Source organism: Sarcophilus harrisii, chromosome 3, assembly GCF_902635505.1.
Source record: "Sarcophilus harrisii chromosome 3, mSarHar1.11, whole genome shotgun sequence".
Taxonomy (NCBI): Eukaryota; Metazoa; Chordata; class Mammalia; order Dasyuromorphia; family Dasyuridae; genus Sarcophilus; species Sarcophilus harrisii.
The window spans coordinates 204,561,435-204,580,526 of NC_045428.1; the positions used below are offsets into that span (position 1 = coordinate 204,561,435).

The following is a 19,092-nucleotide window of genomic DNA, read 5'->3' on the forward strand; positions in this document are numbered from 1 at the left end:
TATCACCTGCAATTAATAACACCACTGTTATTTAAGGAGATTTTCTCAAAGGCTTTTTTTTGGGGGGAGGGGGGTTATGGGTGTCTGTGAAGTGGATTGGTTAAGTGACTTGCCTAGATTCATCAACTAGTATCAAATATCTGAGGCTGGATTTCTATCCACTTTGCCATCTTGCTATCCTCTTTAAGGTTTTCAAAACAACGTTTTGCCCTTTTCCTCTGTGTAATTTAATATTTTGCAGACTTTAATCAGACTAAATATCACTCATTTGCACTTAGACATAAAAATCTTCAATGTACACTGATAGGAATTGCTTTTTCCTGAAGATAAAGAGAGCAATCGGGATGTTTCTCTTGTGGTGTCATGGAATACCTTGGAGGAAGGAATTCATGTTATCCTATCTCATCTGTGCTCTGACTGCTACATAGAAGTCTTTTCATTACTCCATGGTGAACTCTTCATGCATTCCTTCCCAGCAGCTGTTCCAAACCGTCTCCTCTCTTCTTAAACCCTCAGAACACCCTGTCTACTTCCTTTTCTCAGCAGAGGTTCCTTCTCTAATTCTTTCCTGAGAAATCTAGAGCCATATCCCATGAAACCCCCCTTCTCTGCTTCCCACCTTCCCACCTCATTTAGTCCACCTTTGTCTCTGAGGAGAGGTTGACTCTTTTTCTTTTCCATATCACTGGCTCTCCTAGCTTTCTGGTCCCTTTCACAATGATCACTACCCATGACACCTTTGATCTTTCACTATTTATCGCCTCCTTCTATCCTTTTACATACTCATATCTAGCCCATCATAATTAAAAAAAAAAAAAACCTTTCATTTGATTGATCTTCTCTCCCCCAGCTTTCCCCCCACTTTTTTATAGCATTTTATTTTTCCAAAGATTTTCCAGAAATTTTCAAATTCAAAAATATTTTCCAAACATTTCCCCAAATTTCCAAATATCCAGTAATAGTTTTCAAGATTCCTTTGCCAAACCTTGTATTTCAAAATTTTTTTCCTTCTCTTTTTCCCCTCCCCAAGACAACAAGCAATCCGATATAGGTAAAACATGTGAGACTCTTCTAAACATATTTCCATATCTGTCATGTTGTGCAAGAAAAACCAAAGTACAAGGGAAAGAACCACATAACTCCCAGCTTCTTAAACAATGGTCTGCGACTCTATATGGAGTCTCATAACTGAATATGAGGGGGGTCATGAAATTATGATTTATGATCAGCAAATGTTTGATTTGTATACCTATTTTATATACCTATATCTTGGGCAAAAAGGGGTTGCTAGTAGAAAAAGTTTAAAAGAGGGGGTCATAAAATTATGAGATTTATGATCAGTGAATGTTTGATTTATATATCTATTTTATCTTGGGCAAAAAAGGGTTGCAATTAGAAAAAGTTTAAAAAGTTCTAGCATAACTGAATGTTTAGGAAAAACATCTATATTTTTTACTTTCATTTCCTTACTATCCTCAACTCTTTGTCCCCAGTCACTTCTTAATCCCTCATAAACTGGCTCCTAACTCTAACACTTGAGTAAAATTGCTCTTTCCACGGTAGTTATCAGTCATATCTTAACCGTTAAATATGATGATGGTCTTTTTTTCAATTCTCTTTTTATCTCTCCACTATTTTTTATATAGTTGACTACCATCAGTTTCCTCATCTATTGGATCAGTTAACGTCTGAGATCTCTTCTGGCTCCCAAATCTATGGCCCTACAATGACTGGCATTTCATAAAATCAGCATATTATCTCCATGCATTTTCACGGGTCACTCTTAAGTCTGAAATGAAATCTTTTTTTTATCTTTGCCCCTCAGAACTCCAATAATTCAAGGTTCCACTCAAGTGCTTCCTATGTAAAACCCTCTTTCAGAACCTTGCAGGGTAACTTTTAAAATTATATTGGATTTAATTATGTTTGTATGAGCAGGATCCTTCTAAAAGACCTTAAGAGTCCTTAAGATCTGGAGTTGGCTCCAAACACATTGCCTTGCATTAGAGTAGGCACTTAAAAAAGCTTTTCTTTAACACACACACACACACACACACACAGAGCCACTTAAGAAGAAAAAATTCATTTTATAAAGGTTGGTAACTAAAAGAATATACTATCATACAGATTCAGACACACTTTCCTCTTTTATTTTTACCTCTTTCTGAACATCAATCAAATTATAACTATATCTATCTAAATATATCAAATATATATATATATCTCACTATTTCTCTATGTGGTGTCTGTAGAAATGACTATTATTAAGTCTCCTTAATTTTACCCTAAATACAGACTCTTCCAAGCCAGGCTATAATGAGCTATGTTTACTATTTGCAATAAATTCCCCATCTGATCTGTGAGTCAAAAAATTGTTTTCTCTGAATTTATATACATGTACTTGCTGCATTTTGGTCAAGCTGTTACAGGGTGTGGCTGTAGGCAGCATCCTAATCCCAGACAGCTGTCAAGTGTTACATACCATGGGGCCATAGGAGTAAGGGCTATGGTGTCTGAATGGTGTAAGCCATCAATGCAATAATCAATTCAATTATACAGTTCTGTTGACAGCTGTACAGCTGGACTAAGGAACACAATCTTCAAACAAGCAACACAGTTGTCATATAAGTAGGATAATCAGACACGTAGACACATTCACACAAACCCATCCACACCCTCTGAACCTGATCTGGAAAGAGGAAATCCACTGAAATGATAGGTTTCACTAAGCTATTGATTGAGACCATCCAAGATAAAAAACTGAGATGGGATTTGTGGTTATCAGAAATGGAATTTTTGGATTTAGGGCAAAAGCTATTGATTTCATTAATCAGTTAAATGAAATTCTTAGGTTAATTATTTAACATTTTTTTTAAACTGTGAGGTGTGAAGAAAGGTATATCTAAATTTCAGAGACCACATTAAATTAGAAGCCATGACGGTCTGAAATAAGAATTAAGAAAAATAAAATGTATTCACAGACTCTGATAACTACAATGAATCTTGTTACTAGAAGGAAACAATGGTATTGGAACTAGTGAATCCTTATTGAGGGGGAAATTACAGGATGTAGACCTAACAAAGAATAATAAATTTAGAGCTTAGAAGACATTAAATCCAAAGTTCTTATTTTATAGATGAGGAAGTTTTAAGTGACTTGCCCATAATTAAATATGCCCTGCTGAATGGAGTGTCAGAGATGACTACCTTAGTCCCATCTTTTTTAAAAAATTAGGTTAAATCTTTTTTAATTAATAAAAATCATTTCTCTTTCATCTCATCCCATCATTGGGGAAAAAAGAAAGAAAAATAAAATCCTTATAACATTTATGCATAACTTAAGAGAAAAATATTTCTCATGGGTCAAATTCAAAAAAATGTCTTATTTTGAATTATGAGTCTATCACTTATCTGTCAGGAGATGGGCTGATACAAAAAACCATTGGTCTTTTGAATTGTGGTTGATTGTTATTTTGATCAAAGCTATCAAATCTTTCAAAATTGTCTTTATAGTGCCATTATATGTAAATTGTTCTCTTGGTTCTGCTCAATTCACTTTGAATCAGTTTACACATGTTTTCTCTGAAACCATCCCTTTCACTTACATTTATATATCTTAATCTTTCTAATCATTCCTCAACAGTTGATGAGCAACCCCTAGGCTTCTAGTTCTTTGCCACTACAAAAAGATATTGCAAAATATTCTCTTTACACATCAGTCCTTTTCCTACTCCTTTGATCTGTCCTCCACATAGTTGCCAGAGTGATATTTTTAGTCAGGTTTGACAAGGTTCAGTCCCTTACTTAACAGAGATTGAATAGCATCTCTAGGATCAAATAGAAACTTTTCTGTGTTCAAAAGCTCTTCATAACCTGGCCCTAAATTATCTTTCTAGCTTGATTACATTGTACTCCCCTTCATGTATGCTATGGTTCAGTCAAACAGGACTTCTCATGATTTCTGATACATAATTCTCTAACTTAAATCTCTAACTAATTTTGGAAATGGACTGCCTTTCAGAACTCCTAATATCCTTCAAGGGACAGTTCAATGAGAGGCCCCCACCCTTTTGCCCCCTAGTACCACATAGTTACAGAGGATTCCAACAGTCAATGTCTTATTAGCTTAAAACTACACTGAGGCTTTTGGTAAATCCTATACAAATTATTCCTTCCACCTTATGATTTTCTCATCACAGATGCAATATACCATGAGTCAGCTCAAAAAATTGAATGGGAATTTTGTGGAAGCCACAGATGATGCCTCAAGGCTAGTAGACAACATAGAAAAAGTTTAGAAATTCAGAAATTCATAAAAACCATATATAGTACTGTATAATATCAACACATTTTATCTTTTAATACCATAATAATTCAGACTGCTTATCTGGTACAAAGGAAGGGCCAAACAATTTTATGAGATTTTTCAGATTCTAGGGGCGCTGTGCTCTAACCCTTACAAAATAGAAGAGATAAATGTGTTTTATATGTTTGTCTTTCCCAGTAGAATGAAAACTCCTGCTGTCATGAAATGTTTTGTTTTTGTTGGGCAGCTAGGGAATAGAGTGCCAGATCTGGAATCAGGAACATCTGAGTTTAAATCTAGTCTTAGCCAATTATTAGATAATAGTAGGTAAGTCCTTTTATTTCTGTCTGCCTCAATTTTTTCCTTTGTAGAATGGAGATCATAATAGCATCTATCTCAAAAAATTATTGTGAGGAGAGAATATTTGTAAAATGCTTTATACAATACCTGGCACATAGTAAGTGCTATATAAATGTCAACTATTAATTGTATTATTATCATAACCTCACAGGAATAAATGAGAAAATCATTACAAAGTCATTAGCACAGTTACTGGCACAATTACTGTTATTATTATTATTACCTAGCATAGTGCCTAACCCATAACTGGTACTTAAATGCTCACTGAGTGATTAATTGTGTATCAAGATAATAAACCTGTAAAGAAATTCACAAATCTTAGACTTAAAGAAAAACTGAGAAACTTTTTGGATGAGGAAAAAAAGGACGGATATGAATGTGTTAAAATACTGCTGTTAGGTGGTGGTGGTGAGAATTGAGAATGCTTTTCTAATACAGATAAAAAAGTTTGCAGACAAGGAAGACATAATGATGATAAGGACTTGAAACTTCTGTGTGTATTGATATATATGTATTTCTTTGCACATAAATATCAACAAACATATACATATATAGACATATATCTGCTGGTAAGTCAATTTTTGCTAAGATCATCTGATTAATGATGGACCTGTTTGAATGGTAATCTTATTGGTATATTAAACTTAAAGGAAACTGAAAGGAACTCAAGAAAATTAGTCCAATAGACTTTAGTAGCTGGGTGACCCTGGGCAAATAAAAGACCCTGCTTCCCTTAGTTTCCTCTTCAATAAAAGGAGCTAGAGAAGGATATCACAAATTACTCCAATATCTTTGACTGGACCCCAAATGGGATCATGAAGAATCGACACGACTGAAAAATAACTCTATAACAACAACAATTTTGTCAATAAAGTGTCAGAAAGACTTACAAATAAGCTGAGATTTACCAAAAATGTTAAGCATGTAACAAGCAGATTTTAAAAATTCTATTTAATATTTTTCTAGAAAAAGAGTATTAAAGTGTTGGGCCTACACTATAGACCAGATGGGAGAATATTAGCAGGTGACAGAGAAGAAGCTGAATCACCAAACTCTAATTTTGTTTCTTTCTCTATCAAAAAGAATGGTCTTCAGATGACATAGGGCATAACAAACTCAGTTAAGGAGGAATTGAAGCATCCAGACAAATGGTAAGAGAATATTTTGAGGCTTTTACACAGCAGATTCAAGTCTTTGGATCCAGATGAATCAACTATTAAAACAGCTTGCCCATGAGATGAAGAAGGTTGTTGTTGTTGTTGTTTTTCCAGTTAGTTGGTTTTTTGAAATATACAAGAGATAGAGAAAGTGACAACAGGGGAAAAGATGGATTTTGGAAAAATTTTAATTATTAAGCAAATAAATGAAATGATGATCACATGTCATAGTGATAGTACTTTATGCCTACCTAACAAGGTGTTTGTTTCCTTCACAATAAACTTTTGAGATAGGTTGTTTCTTTATTATTGCCAACTTAGATGACAAACTTGAGAGAGTTCAGAGAGACTGACTTGTGCTGTCATATAACATATATGGGTGTTTTTTGTTGTGTGCTTTTTTTTAGGCAATCAGGTTTAAGTGAAGTCACTTAGCAAGTGCTAGTCAGTGTTCTCAAGGAATTCACAATCTAATAAAAGAGACACTATATACAAACAAAATACATTTTGGATAGAGTGGAGATAATCTCAGCAGGAAAGCACTAATATAATGACTTGGACAAAGATACATGTTACCCTTTCCAAATGTGGAGATGTCACCAAGGTGATGGATAGCAAACATGTATGGAAGATTCAAAAAGATATGATAGGAACAAACTCAGAAAATGAAGTATAATATCTATAATATAAATCCTTGTAGTTAGGATAATAATATCAATTATAAGTATAATATGGAGAAGAGTGTTTATAAGAATAGCTCTTCTGGAAATGACCAAGGGGATTTAGTTGCCTTCAATATGAATCAACAGTGCAATACCATTGTCAAAAGAAAAAGAAAATAATTCTGCCATATTCTGCACTAATCAGAATACACTGTGAGCAATGTGTTCATTCTGGGTACCACACTAAGAGGGACAGTGAAAATGTTCATAAGGTTGATCAAGACCTGGAATACTGAACCCAGAAAAAAAGAAGATTTAGATCCTTTAAATGCCCAAAAAGTTAATTATTGGGGAGAGCAAATAAACTTTTTTTGTGTTGTTTCAGCAGGGTAAAACAAAGACCAAAATGGGTGGAAGTTATAGGGAAGTAGATTTGGGCTGAATAAAGGAATGATTTTTTTTTTTTTTTTTGGTATAAAATTGAAATTCTTAGATACTCAACTCCCCCTTCACTAATTATGTCTGAGCAGAAGCTGGATATCATAAAAGATATTAAAGAACTAGCTGTGAATTTAGACCAAATGACCTAATCTCTGTTAATTGTTTCCTAAAATCCTGCTAAAATGCCTCATTGTGGTGGTGAACCGACTCTGGGTTTTGGAGGCTAAGCTAGCAAAGTACAATTTCTGTGTCTTATTCTAAGACTACAAATGCTTTGGATATAGTTCTACAATATCTATTGTCAGAGGACCAGGCTGGTCAAATCTGGAGGCATGAATAATAGTGATAATAATAATAATGTTTGTAAAGTAATTTACATATCGGATCCCCAGATAACTCTTAGGAATAGGTGCTCTTATTGATGGAAAAACAGAGGCCCAGTGACAAGTGACTTGCTCAGGATGACACAGCTCATATGTGCCTCAACTCAAAGTTCACCATTTCATCAGCTGGTGCAAAGTATGTGGACTCTGGAATTAGAGAAACCAAATCCAGATTTAGATTCAACCAATTAACTAGCTAGGCAAGTTATTGTTCAGTTTCTTTCTCTGTAAAATGAGGGGACTGAACTAATAGGTAGCAATGAAGATTTCTTCCAGATATATGTAAGATCCTATGATTTTGTGAAGACCGAATGAAGTAATTATTTTTTAAAAGCTTAGTACACTGGGTTGGCACATGTGGAGTCCTTAATAAGTACCTCACTTAATAAATATTTATTAAGTCTCTTTTTTCTCCTGTTCCCTTTCCCTCCTTCTCCGTCTTTATTCCTCTCTTCTCCCCCCATTTCCTTTCTCCTTTTCTTCCTCCCTTCCCCTCTTTCTTCTTTCACTTCTTTTTCCTCCTTCCTTCTTTCCCCCTTTTGTTCTTCTTTTTCTTCTTTTCGTCCTTCTATCTATCTACTAAGATCTAAACTGGTAAAGAAAATATTCCTACTAAAGGACATCTCAGAACTTTTCAGTGGGCGCTACAATAGAGTGGAGCTCCACAGGTGAATTCTAAGAAGGAATTTTTTCAACTTTGGCACTTTCCTTCCCACTGGAGAGAGAAAACGCAGGTGGCCACTTACTTATTGCATGTGCCCCGTTCTCTTCCCCATTCACAGTGGCTTCTCCATTCTTTGGTGGGTTCTGCTGGGAGATGGCTGCTGGGGTGGCGGCGGCCGTGGCGGCGGTGGCGGCGGCAGCGGCGGCGGCGGCGGCGGCTGCTGCACTGGCTTGCTGCTGAGCTAGTTTTTCTCTGAATGCCTGCTGTCGGGTCTGTACAACATCAGGCATCACGGCATCTATTAGCGATAGGGACTCTATGGGGCGACCATCAAAGACTGTACCATCCTGGAAGAGAAAGCCACGCTGGCGGTTAGCAGGCGCTTTCCTAGAGAGAGGGGCGATTCTTTCGGAAAGGTCAGTCCGGGGCAATCTCCAGTGGACATGAGGCGTCAATCCCAGGGCCGAAGGATCACGGGCTTTGAGAAGAAAGGGCTGCAAAGGCCAGTTAGTCTCACCCCTTCAGTTTATAGGCAAGGATACTGGCCACTAGTCACACAGAAGGTACGCGTCTAAGAGAGGGGTTAAGTCAGGTCCTTTAATTCCAAAGTCAGGACTTTCTCTTCAGTCAATAAGCATTTGTTAGGAATATTCTCTGCGTCAGGCACTGGACAAATGCTCCTTTCCTCAGTGACGGCACATATAAATAATCAAAACTGCTATTTACATACTCCATGCATTATCCTAATAATTAGTGCATACTACTACACAGAGGCTCCTTACATTATGAGGGCATTATGAGGCATATCGCATGTAGAGGTATTCTTTATATGAATGTCATACTATATACACACCCTATGCATCATTATATATGTAGCAGCATTGTTTACATATGCAAATACTACACATGCACATTAATGCAGGTAGTAGAAATGCAACAGTACTACTTGTGTAAAGGCATATAATATATATATTATAATCATGTATATAATGTATGTAGTAAATTAGTAGTGTTATTGCTTATAATGTGTGCTATATTATATACCAAATGAATTATTATTCTGTATGTAATATCATGGTGTCTATATAATAAGAATATATCTAATAATGTAGTGTATATATAATAAGTATATTTTATATATATATATATATATATATATATATATATATAATGATGCATGTAGTAAATTATGTAGAAGCATTGCTTATATATGCATGTTATAATTATTACATTATAATTATTGCTTATAAAGTGTACTGTATTACATACTACATAAATTATTATTCCTTAGGTAGTATATTGTGTCTATATATAATAAGTATATATTATATGTATATAAGGATGCATGTAGTAAATTATGTAGAAGTACTGCTTATATATTCATGTTATAATGATTAAATCATAATTATTGCTTATAATGTCTGCTGTATTACATACCACAAGTGTTATTATTCTGTATATAGTAGCACTGTGTGTGACTGTATTGTGTGTCTGTATATAACAAGTATATATTATATGTATATAAGGATTCATATAGTAAATTATGTAGCTATATATAAGTATATATTATATTATATAAGGATGCATGTAGTAAATTATGTAGAAGTATTGCCTATATATGCATGTTATAATGATTAAATCATAATTATTGCTTATGTCTGCTGTATTACATACCACGAGTGTTATTATTCTGTACATAGTAGCACTGTGTGAGACTGTATTGTGTGTCTGTATATAACAAGTATATATTATATGTATATAAGGATGCATGTAGTAAATTATGTAGAAGTATTGCTTATATATGCATGTTATAACGATTAAATCATAATTATTGCTTGTCTGCTATATCACATACCATGAGTGTTATTATTCTGTATATAGTAGATTGTGTGTGACAGTATTGTGTCTTTACCTAACATGTATATATTATATGCATTTTATATAATAATGCATATAGTGTGCATATAACAAATATATATTATATGTATATAATAATGCACACAGTAAATTATATGGAAGTATTGCTTATATACACATGGTATAATTATTAAATCATGGCTATTGCTTATAATATATGCTATATTACATATCACATGAATTATTACTTTGTATATGGAATACATTGTATTCTGTATGTAACAAGTACATGTTATATATATATAATAATGAATGTTGTGTGTTTATATATAATAAGTCTATATTATATGTATACAATGATACATGTTGTAAATTATAGAAGTATTGCTTATATATGCATGGGCTATAATTATTAAATCATGCTTATTACTTAAAATGTCTGCTGCATTACATACCACAAATATTATTATTCTGTATACAGTAGCATTGTGTGTATCTATATTGCATATGTCTGTACATAACAAATATATATTATATGTATATAATAATGCTTGTAGTGTGTGTATGTAACAAGTATATATAATATTTATATTTATATAATAATACATATAATAAATTAGGTAGAAATACTGTTTATATATGCCCACGTTATAATCATGATTTAATAACTTAATTTTATTATGCTACATAATATAATATACATTATATAATAATGTATGTAGTGAATATGTAGTAGTATTACTTATATGTGTGTGTTGTTCAGCATAATGCATGCCTGTGTATATCATATGTAACAGGTATAGAGGAGTGCTGCTTAATATGTACATATCTGTATAAATAATAATGAAAGTGGTATGCATGTAAATGCATGCAAATGCTTATACATGCATATTATACTACACACAACATATACTGCATGTTGTACAATATGCAACATATAGTGTACACTGTATTTTATAAAATTATAATAGTACATATATAAGCAATACAATATATAATTATAAATATATGTATGCTGTATATGCATATTAAAAAAGCATGTTTATAAGGTAATCTTTTTGGGAGAGAAGACACTGGCACGTCAAGGCATCAGGAAAGACTATGACAAAAATTTACAATGATATATAAAATTATATATACACTGTCACACATACATACACATAAAATATACAAATTATATACAAAAATATAAAATTTGATCATTAAATTTTGGGGGTATGAAAATAGTATCCAAATATATTTTAAGGAAAAAAAATTAATAAGGGGGAACAAGACAAATGAAACCTTCGAGGAGGCACAGTAGCAAAAAGTAAGGACAAAGTTAATTTTTTAAAAGAAAAAAAAGTTTTTTAATTGAAATTTTAATTTCAATTTTCAAAAAGTAAAAACTAGGCCTATCTAGTAATGTTATGGAGATCTGAGTGTGGTGAGATGCCAGGGATTGATATCATGTTCTAGGCCCTTTACAATTTGATTCCAATCTACCATTTTAGTTTTGTTTTAGTAATCTTTTAAATATTTACATTTCAGACCAAATGGTCTGCTTATTGTCCCCATTCTTCTTCTGCCTTTGCTATTCTGTTTTTTCATGTCTGATGAGCATCGGGGTCACATGGTAGACTAGGCCTAGAGTCAGGAGGACCCGAGTTCAAATCTGTCCTCAGATACTTCCTTAGCTGTGTGACCCTGGTCAGGTCATTAAATTACTCTTTGTTTGCCTCAGTTTCTTTATCTGTATAATGGAGATGATAATAACTCTTAACTTCCTGGACAGTTGTGAGGGTATCACTAATTAATCTTTGTTTGCCTCAGTTTTCTTATCTGTATAACGGGGATGATAACTCTTACCTTCCAGAGCTGTTGTGAGGACCAAATGAAATAGTAATTGTAAAGTGCTAAGTAAAGTACTTGGCATGTAATAAGTATTCTGTAAATGTTAACTATTGTTATTTATTATCATTTCCCCACATCCCAATTAAGGTTTCAACTCCTCCTCTACAAAACCTTCTTAATGGAAGTGATGAAATGAAAGCGTAATTGCAATCCTGGAACGTATGTCTGACTTGAAGACTTGTCCTCTATATCCTATGCCATTTTATTTCTCACACAGTAGACGGTATTTAACACGTCTGACAAATCAACTCATAAGTACTCTTATATACTAAGGAAAATTTAGAAACTAGTGCACATTTTTGTACTAAAGCTGATATAATTTTTTGGAGCTTATACTATGGCAAGCCTGGGGGGTGGGGTGGGGTGGGGGAATCTATGAATAATCAGCCTTTAGATGTGGTAAAATTAGCTCTTTCAAGATTTCAAATCCAAATCAGGAGTGTTTTCAAGAACTAACTCACCCTACATAAATACAGACCTGACTCCTATGGAATCTATTTATTTCATATATTGAAATAAGTTATTTACCAACCTTGGATTAAGATTGTATTTAAGGTGAATGTGAAACCCATTCATGGGTTTAGACCTTGGCCTAATATTGATTCTGTTAACTGAACAATTACAGAAATATTTAAATTTCATATCTGGATGAGCTCTTCCTCTCTGCTGGACTCCTAGCTTGCTTCTACATCAATTTAAATTTCTTACTTTGCACAGTTCTCCACACACAGCATAAAATTCCTTTCAGTCTAAGCACATTCACACACTGTAACCATATGAAATCTGAACCTGCAGAGCTGGCCCTGACTTGATGTATAAATGCATTAGAAAGTACTTTTTTGCAAATGTTTTCACTGTGACAGTTTCAGCAATGAACTGACTAGATTCAGTCTGCAGTATCAGAAAAACATGTTTCTTTTGAATATAAGCAGGACCCAAAGGGAAAAAAAAAAAGGATATGTGCTTATGTGACTCTGGCAATACTTATATTAAAAGCAGTAACTATATAAATTAATTATTAAAAACTCTTTCAAACATTTAAAAAACTCCAACTCCTTTTTTCTTTAACTTCTACAGACATCAGTGATACATGAGGAGTTATTTCATTTTGTCTCTCATATATCTTTAATGATCTTTAATGGTCACCTGTGTGACCACACATGGTACAACTTTGCGAAATTTTAATTTCCATGTTTATACAAGGAGGTGAGAAGGAGGGAATTGGACTAAATATCCTTTGTTTTATTTATTTATTTTTAAACTGATGCTCTGATCCCAAGAATGGACCCAAGAGATCATGGGTTCCAGTTCCATTGGATTTCATGACGTATTTTAGAAGATAGGAGGGTTTCCTGAGAATGGGATAGAACAGAAATCCCACATTGATCAAGCACTTAAAGCAACAATAAGAAGAGAGGATAAAATGAAAGAAGTTAGGAGATCACACAAGGAGACCTAAACAAGTACTTGTGGATAAAGAAAGATAAAAGAAGGAGGAGATCATTAGAGAAGGCAGACAGCCCAATTTAGAAGATAAGATATTATGGGGAAAGGAGACAAATAGGCAAGAGATTTTCCATAATTTAAAAAATGGGGGATGTGGGGGGAGATTAAGGATCTGAGAAAAAGAAATAGAAGTAGAAAAGACAAGTGGTTTTGAACATAAGAATAGGAAAACATGGATAGTGAAGAAGGTTTGAAAGATGTTAGGATGTTTAACCTATACCTGATTGCTTGCTGTCTTTAGATGGAGGGGAGGGGAAGGAGGAGAGAGGGAGAAAAATTTGGAACACAAAGATTTTGCAAAGGTGAATATTGAAAAGTGTCTTTGCAGGTATTTGGAAAAATAAAATATCAAAAAAAAAAGTTGTTAGGATCAGAATGCTAAGAATGGCTGGTCTGTCAATGCATCTAAAAGCAACATTCCTGAAACAAACAACAACAAAAGCTGCCCTAATTGATGTTATATTAACAGCAAAGATGAAAGTGATTATTTTTAGGCAAACTGTCCTGCTCTTGAGTCTGGAGGGAAATGATTAAGGAGATTTATAACAATATTGATTACTTAGCAGGCTTGGGAGGGAAGTTTATTAAAATATTTTGGAGTCCATGATAACCTTGCGAACATTATCATACTTCAGAGTTTCAAAAAGAGGGGATAAGTGATTGGTTCTATCAGTTGTGGAAACTGGATTAAGATAAAGGTGATGATGTTTTTAAGTGTTCAAGGAGTGATTCTGTCTCTGTGGCATGAGCATCCTTGTGGTGGGGGGGATGGAGAAAAGATACAGAATTACTGTAAGAATTCCTCTAATCTATATACATACCAAGGATGGTCATTTCATTCTTTATTGGCTTCTAACACAGTCTATACACTAAAATAAGGAAACATATCCTTGCTATACCAAATGAATATCTGATACTGGTATTTTTATCTTGAAATTAAATGCTGTTGTGATTAATAAAATACAATTATATCTAAAAATATTACTGAATGTATGGTAGATGTTTTTAAATATGCTTTCTGTTTTGCAGAGTAGGGTGCTGGGCTTGGAGTCAATAAAAGCTAGATTCTAATCTTGCCTCTGATACTATTTGAATTAAGGCAAGTCACTTAACTTCTCTTTAATTGACTCAGATAATTTTCTAGGACATAGGGTAAGTCACAAATTCCTTGTGACTTGAAATACTCTCTAGGACTTACTTATGTCAAAGACTTAATACCGAGTGGAGTAGGAAGTTCTCCTTGCTGAAATTATAGAACCTGTGTGCTAACATCATTTTTTTCTCTTGTAATTTTCCTTTTAAAAATTCTGAATTCAAAAATTTCTCCAATCCCTCCCTTCCCCTTTGGGAAGCAAGCAAAGATCTAAATTATTTTCTTAACCAAATGGATACCAATGATTCCACAATTACCATTGGTAGTATTAGATTAGTGTCTATGAAGTTATTTAATATTAAAAAAGGATTTTTACACTCAAAAAAGTTTGGGAACCACTAGTATATGAAAATAATATCTGAAGGGAAGGCAGGGATGATGTAAGGTTAATGGTGAGTGTGGGTGAAGGTATTCAAGGATATAGCTGAGAACTAGAGTTCTGTTGAAACTCTAGAAGGCCATGAAAAATTTGTTCAGATGAAAACCATATCTCTGAAACCTAAAATGAAGGCAGACTCAAAAAAATGGGGAAAAAAATGAATAAAAGTAAACCAACTGTCCCAAAGGAAATGATGTCAGAAGTCTGTAGAAGCCAAAGAAGCTTATGAGAGAACTGTTCTTTCATTTAATATTTTTAAATCATGGAGGAAAGAGGTGGGGGAGGGGATTGAGTGGGAAGAAACAATTACATTATTTCAGGTTTTTATTTAAAACCATGCTTTAGTTTTCTGCTACTAATTCCAACCTCTTAAGAAAGAAATAAAGAAAGTTATGCTGGAAAATTGTTCACCCTGAGATCATAACCTCTTCTTTATTCTGTTTAATTCAGGTAAAATAGTGCCATCTGTCTTTTCTGTGTGGTCACTTTTTTATCCACCTGCTTGCAGAGTCAAATGAGAAAAGACAAGACACCCTGTGAAGTGAGCTTACCAAATGAGCATAACATCAAAATATTAAGTTGATGAAAAGCTGCTGTGTACTTTTTAATGATCTGAAAATGTGTTGTTTACATACTAAACATGATCATTGTTCTATAAATACAGAAAACACAGATGTATAAAGAGCACGAAATCTTGCTTCTATTTTTATTTCTAGGTAACTAGCAGTCCCCAATTTATAAAGGAAATTAAAAGCAAAGGTGAAACACTTAAAATTTCTGTCAAGTACCTTTCTGAAAAAGTGTTTTCCAAGACAGGAAGAGTTTTCAAATTTTTCTCCCCAAAAGTGTGATTGCTCTGGCTGGCTTTTCTAAAGAAAGCACATCAATAATTGCCCAAGTGTATGTTCTGCTTGTGGTAATAAAGAGACTTACTTCATTGATGCTTATCTCAGCCTCCACATACTGCAAGCCTTTCTGAAGAATGGAGATCAGGGCAGCAGGTGGCACTAGTGTTCCATTGATATTGGATTGACTGATGTGACTTTCAATACCAAATGTGAAGGCCGAATGGGAAAAACCTAAAAGCAGGAAAACAAGTCAAGATATAAAACCCAAGTTTATTGACAGTTGCATATCCGTTTATTTCTAAAAGTGATTATTGTTTAAAACTTCAACGTGCAGAAGTTAGTTCAGAATCCAACATTGGCTTTGGGTCATGTAGGTGAAGAAACAGCTGGTGGGGAAGGGGAAATAGGAGAATGGGGAGATGAGAGCTTTTTTTGATAAATGAAAAATTGGACTGTGAGAGGGAAAACACATTTAGGAATTATACGATCAGTTTCAATTTTAAAAACTCCAGTAATTAAAAAACCAAAAAGAATAAGGAATATGCTCTGGCTGAATCGTATTCTGATAAACATTTCACTCAAATCTCTTTTCCCCTTAGGTTAGTATCAATCTTTCCAGAAGCTCAACAGTAGGATCTCTTTCTTTGCACACGTTGTATATGGCCCCAGCATTGATGTAGCTCACACAAGGGAGTCATTCTTTAATAGAAGATAAGGAAAGAAAAAGCTTCTGCTCAGAGCTACAACTGGACACACAGAACAAATTAATTTTATGACGAAGCAAAAGGAAAAAAATAATACTCTCAGTCTGGAACTCTTTTCTAGAGTTTAGACAGTTTTGTCAATAGAAATAAATAAGAAATTCTCCCTACTGTTAATATTAGTTGCCTGTTAATGGTGAGCTTTTCTCCATTATCCTTTCTTTATTTCTTGCATTGTCACCTTTTTAGCATTCTGAGAGTGATAAAACTCTTGCAACTTAAAAAGTATATTCTAAAATAAGCTTTCTTTGAAAGAGCTTGGATTTAAACACCAGGAGAAACAAGGTAGAGCTGTGATGATATTAAAAAAAAAAAAAAAAAAAAAAAAGAGGCTTGGGTTGAGTAGTTAAGCTAGAGTCTCTCTCCATGTGTATGTAAGTATTTAAGTGGGTGGGAAAAATCTATATAATTAATAAAAAAATAATAGTTATCATTTACATAGTATTTACTATCTGCCAGACACTATGCTAAGTATTTTATAATTATTATCTCATTTGATCCTCACAAAAACCCTTGGAAGGAAGTTCTATTATTACTCCCATTTTAAGATGAGGAACCTGAACATCACACACCTAATAAATGTTTGTATTTAAATTTGAATTCTGATCTTCTTGACTCCCAAGTCTGGCACTCTTACTGGTCTGCCACCCAGCTACATAAATGGTCAGGGTTGGACTTGCTAGCTAGCTGGTACATGAGATAGTGGCTATTATGGTTTTTAGATACAGCCTCCGCCCTTCCTCCTTTTTGTCTTTAAATTTTCCCCACTTAAGTGTCACAGTTTCCTAAATTCCACTAGTAGAAAGATTTTTTGGTTTCATGAAAGATTCTCTTTTTAAAACATTAATAGGCCTTCAAGGGATAACAGATTGGTTTTGGTTTGAGGTAAACTAGTTTATTAGGTCATTTCTCTATGTGATAAGAGGGCCAGCATAAAAAGTCTTAGATGCATAGAGGGAGAAAGAACCTGAAGACTAGAAGGCAGTTTCTACAAGTTGGTTGAAGTGGAGATGGAGAAGTGGAAATTGCTTTTGATGAGCAATTATTTTTCCAATGAGTTAATGTTGAACATGAATGGCAATCCATTCCATCTACAATGAATGACAAAGAAGTCAGTGCTTTAAAATATATTCTAACTAGATTCATCCTCTTACTATAAAGCCAGTTTAGAATCTATTAATTATGTTAGGGCAAATTTGTAAAATTCTCTATAGATCATTCAGGTTTAAAACTCTCTCTCTTTTTTTTTTTCTATCTTCCCAACAGCTCTACCTCTCAATCAGACATCAAATCTGGTGAAGAGATTTTTTTGTGTGTGTGTGTGTGAGCGTGTACCTTTCTCCCACCCTATCAATTTCCAAGTATTCTCTAAGATCACTCATTTACTATCCTAGTTCAGGGACCTTACTTAATGGCTGAATTTCTGAAATTCTGAAATAGAATTCTCTACTCTCCTTTTAAAAAAGGAGTATTTTTCAAATACATGCAAATATATTTTTCAGCATTCACTCCTGCAAAACCTTGCTTTCCAGATATTTTTCTTCTTCTCCCCCACCTCAGACAGCAAATAATCCAATATAGTTAAATATGTACAATTATACTAGACATATTTGAAATAAACTCCTAAGGCTACCATGAATCCTGAGTCACCCACCCCCAATTCAAACTATATGCTGCCATGAGGTTAAGTCTTTAAAGCAAGAGCTGTTCTCTCCGCCCAAACTCATATTTTGTTGTCCGTTTTTTGATTAATTCAATGATATCTAATGCTTGATAATCCCATTTGGGGTTTTGTTAGTAAAAATACTAGAATAATTTGTCATTTTCTTCTCCAGCTCATTTTCCAGATGAGGAAACTGAGGCAAAAATGGTTAAGTGATTTAACCAGCTATTAAATGCCCAAGGTTGGATTTGAACTCAGAAAAAAAGAGTCTTGACTCCAGGCCTAGTATTGTATCCATTGTGCCATTAGCTCTTTTGTTACCCCTATCACTTAGCATTGGGCCTGGTATAATCGATGGTTGGCTGACTTGTGATATGAATAAAATTTGGAAAATTAGAGTTTGAATTTAAGAACCCCAGTTTCTTCATATGTAAAATGGGAAATTTAGAATAAATTCAGATCTTTGCTCAATTTTATTTGGTTATGGGGTAACTAAGAGGTGATTAAAAAAACTCACATATTTTAAAAAATTCTTAGTCACAATAAACTAAAAGATTATAAAACAAATATTACTACATGAAAAACCACCTTTCATTGCTCTGTCTTTTGCTTAGCCTTTCTATGCCTTTTTTTTCCTTTAGAGCCATTCTTAATTATTTTTACTACCTCTCTTCTCACTCCTTTTTCATCATAATATAGAATCAAAATTTTTCAATATTTGTTGCTATATTTAAATATTTCCTGTTTTTAATTTGAAAAATATATGACTTGAAAATGTGATTTCTTAAAAAAAAACCTTCAAAAATAATTACTTAAAAAATAAACTGATAAGACTTTCAAAAATTGATTTCCTTTTCTAATAGATAGGTGGCTCATAGTTAAAAAAAAAATAAGGAGGAGACCCTAACATGATATACATGATGAATTCAAAGTCTTTCAGCCCTTAAAATTTCTCAGTTCCATCACTAAACACTCTCCCTCCCTCCCTTTTTCCCTTCTCCCTTCTTTCCTCTTTTTCTCTTTCTTTCTTTTTCTCTTTTCTTCTTTTCTTCCTTCCAT

At 33.8% G+C, this 19,092-nt stretch overlaps 1 protein-coding gene across 7 annotated transcripts in view; it reads right to left on the reverse strand.

Annotated features, from left to right (window-relative positions):
- Positions 1-19,092, reverse strand: part of TBL1X (transducin beta like 1 X-linked) — a 356,084-nt gene that overhangs the window by 40,909 nt on the left and 296,083 nt on the right. For all 7 annotated transcript variants that reach the window (XM_023500346.2, XM_031959014.1, XM_031959013.1 and 4 more), the window contains 2 exons: positions 15,695-15,840; positions 8,056-8,320 (listed from right to left, as the gene is read on the reverse strand). In XM_023500346.2, the coding sequence (XP_023356114.2) occupies positions 8,056-8,320; positions 15,695-15,840 (411 nt within the window). The remainder of the gene's footprint in view (positions 1-8,055; positions 8,321-15,694; positions 15,841-19,092) is intronic.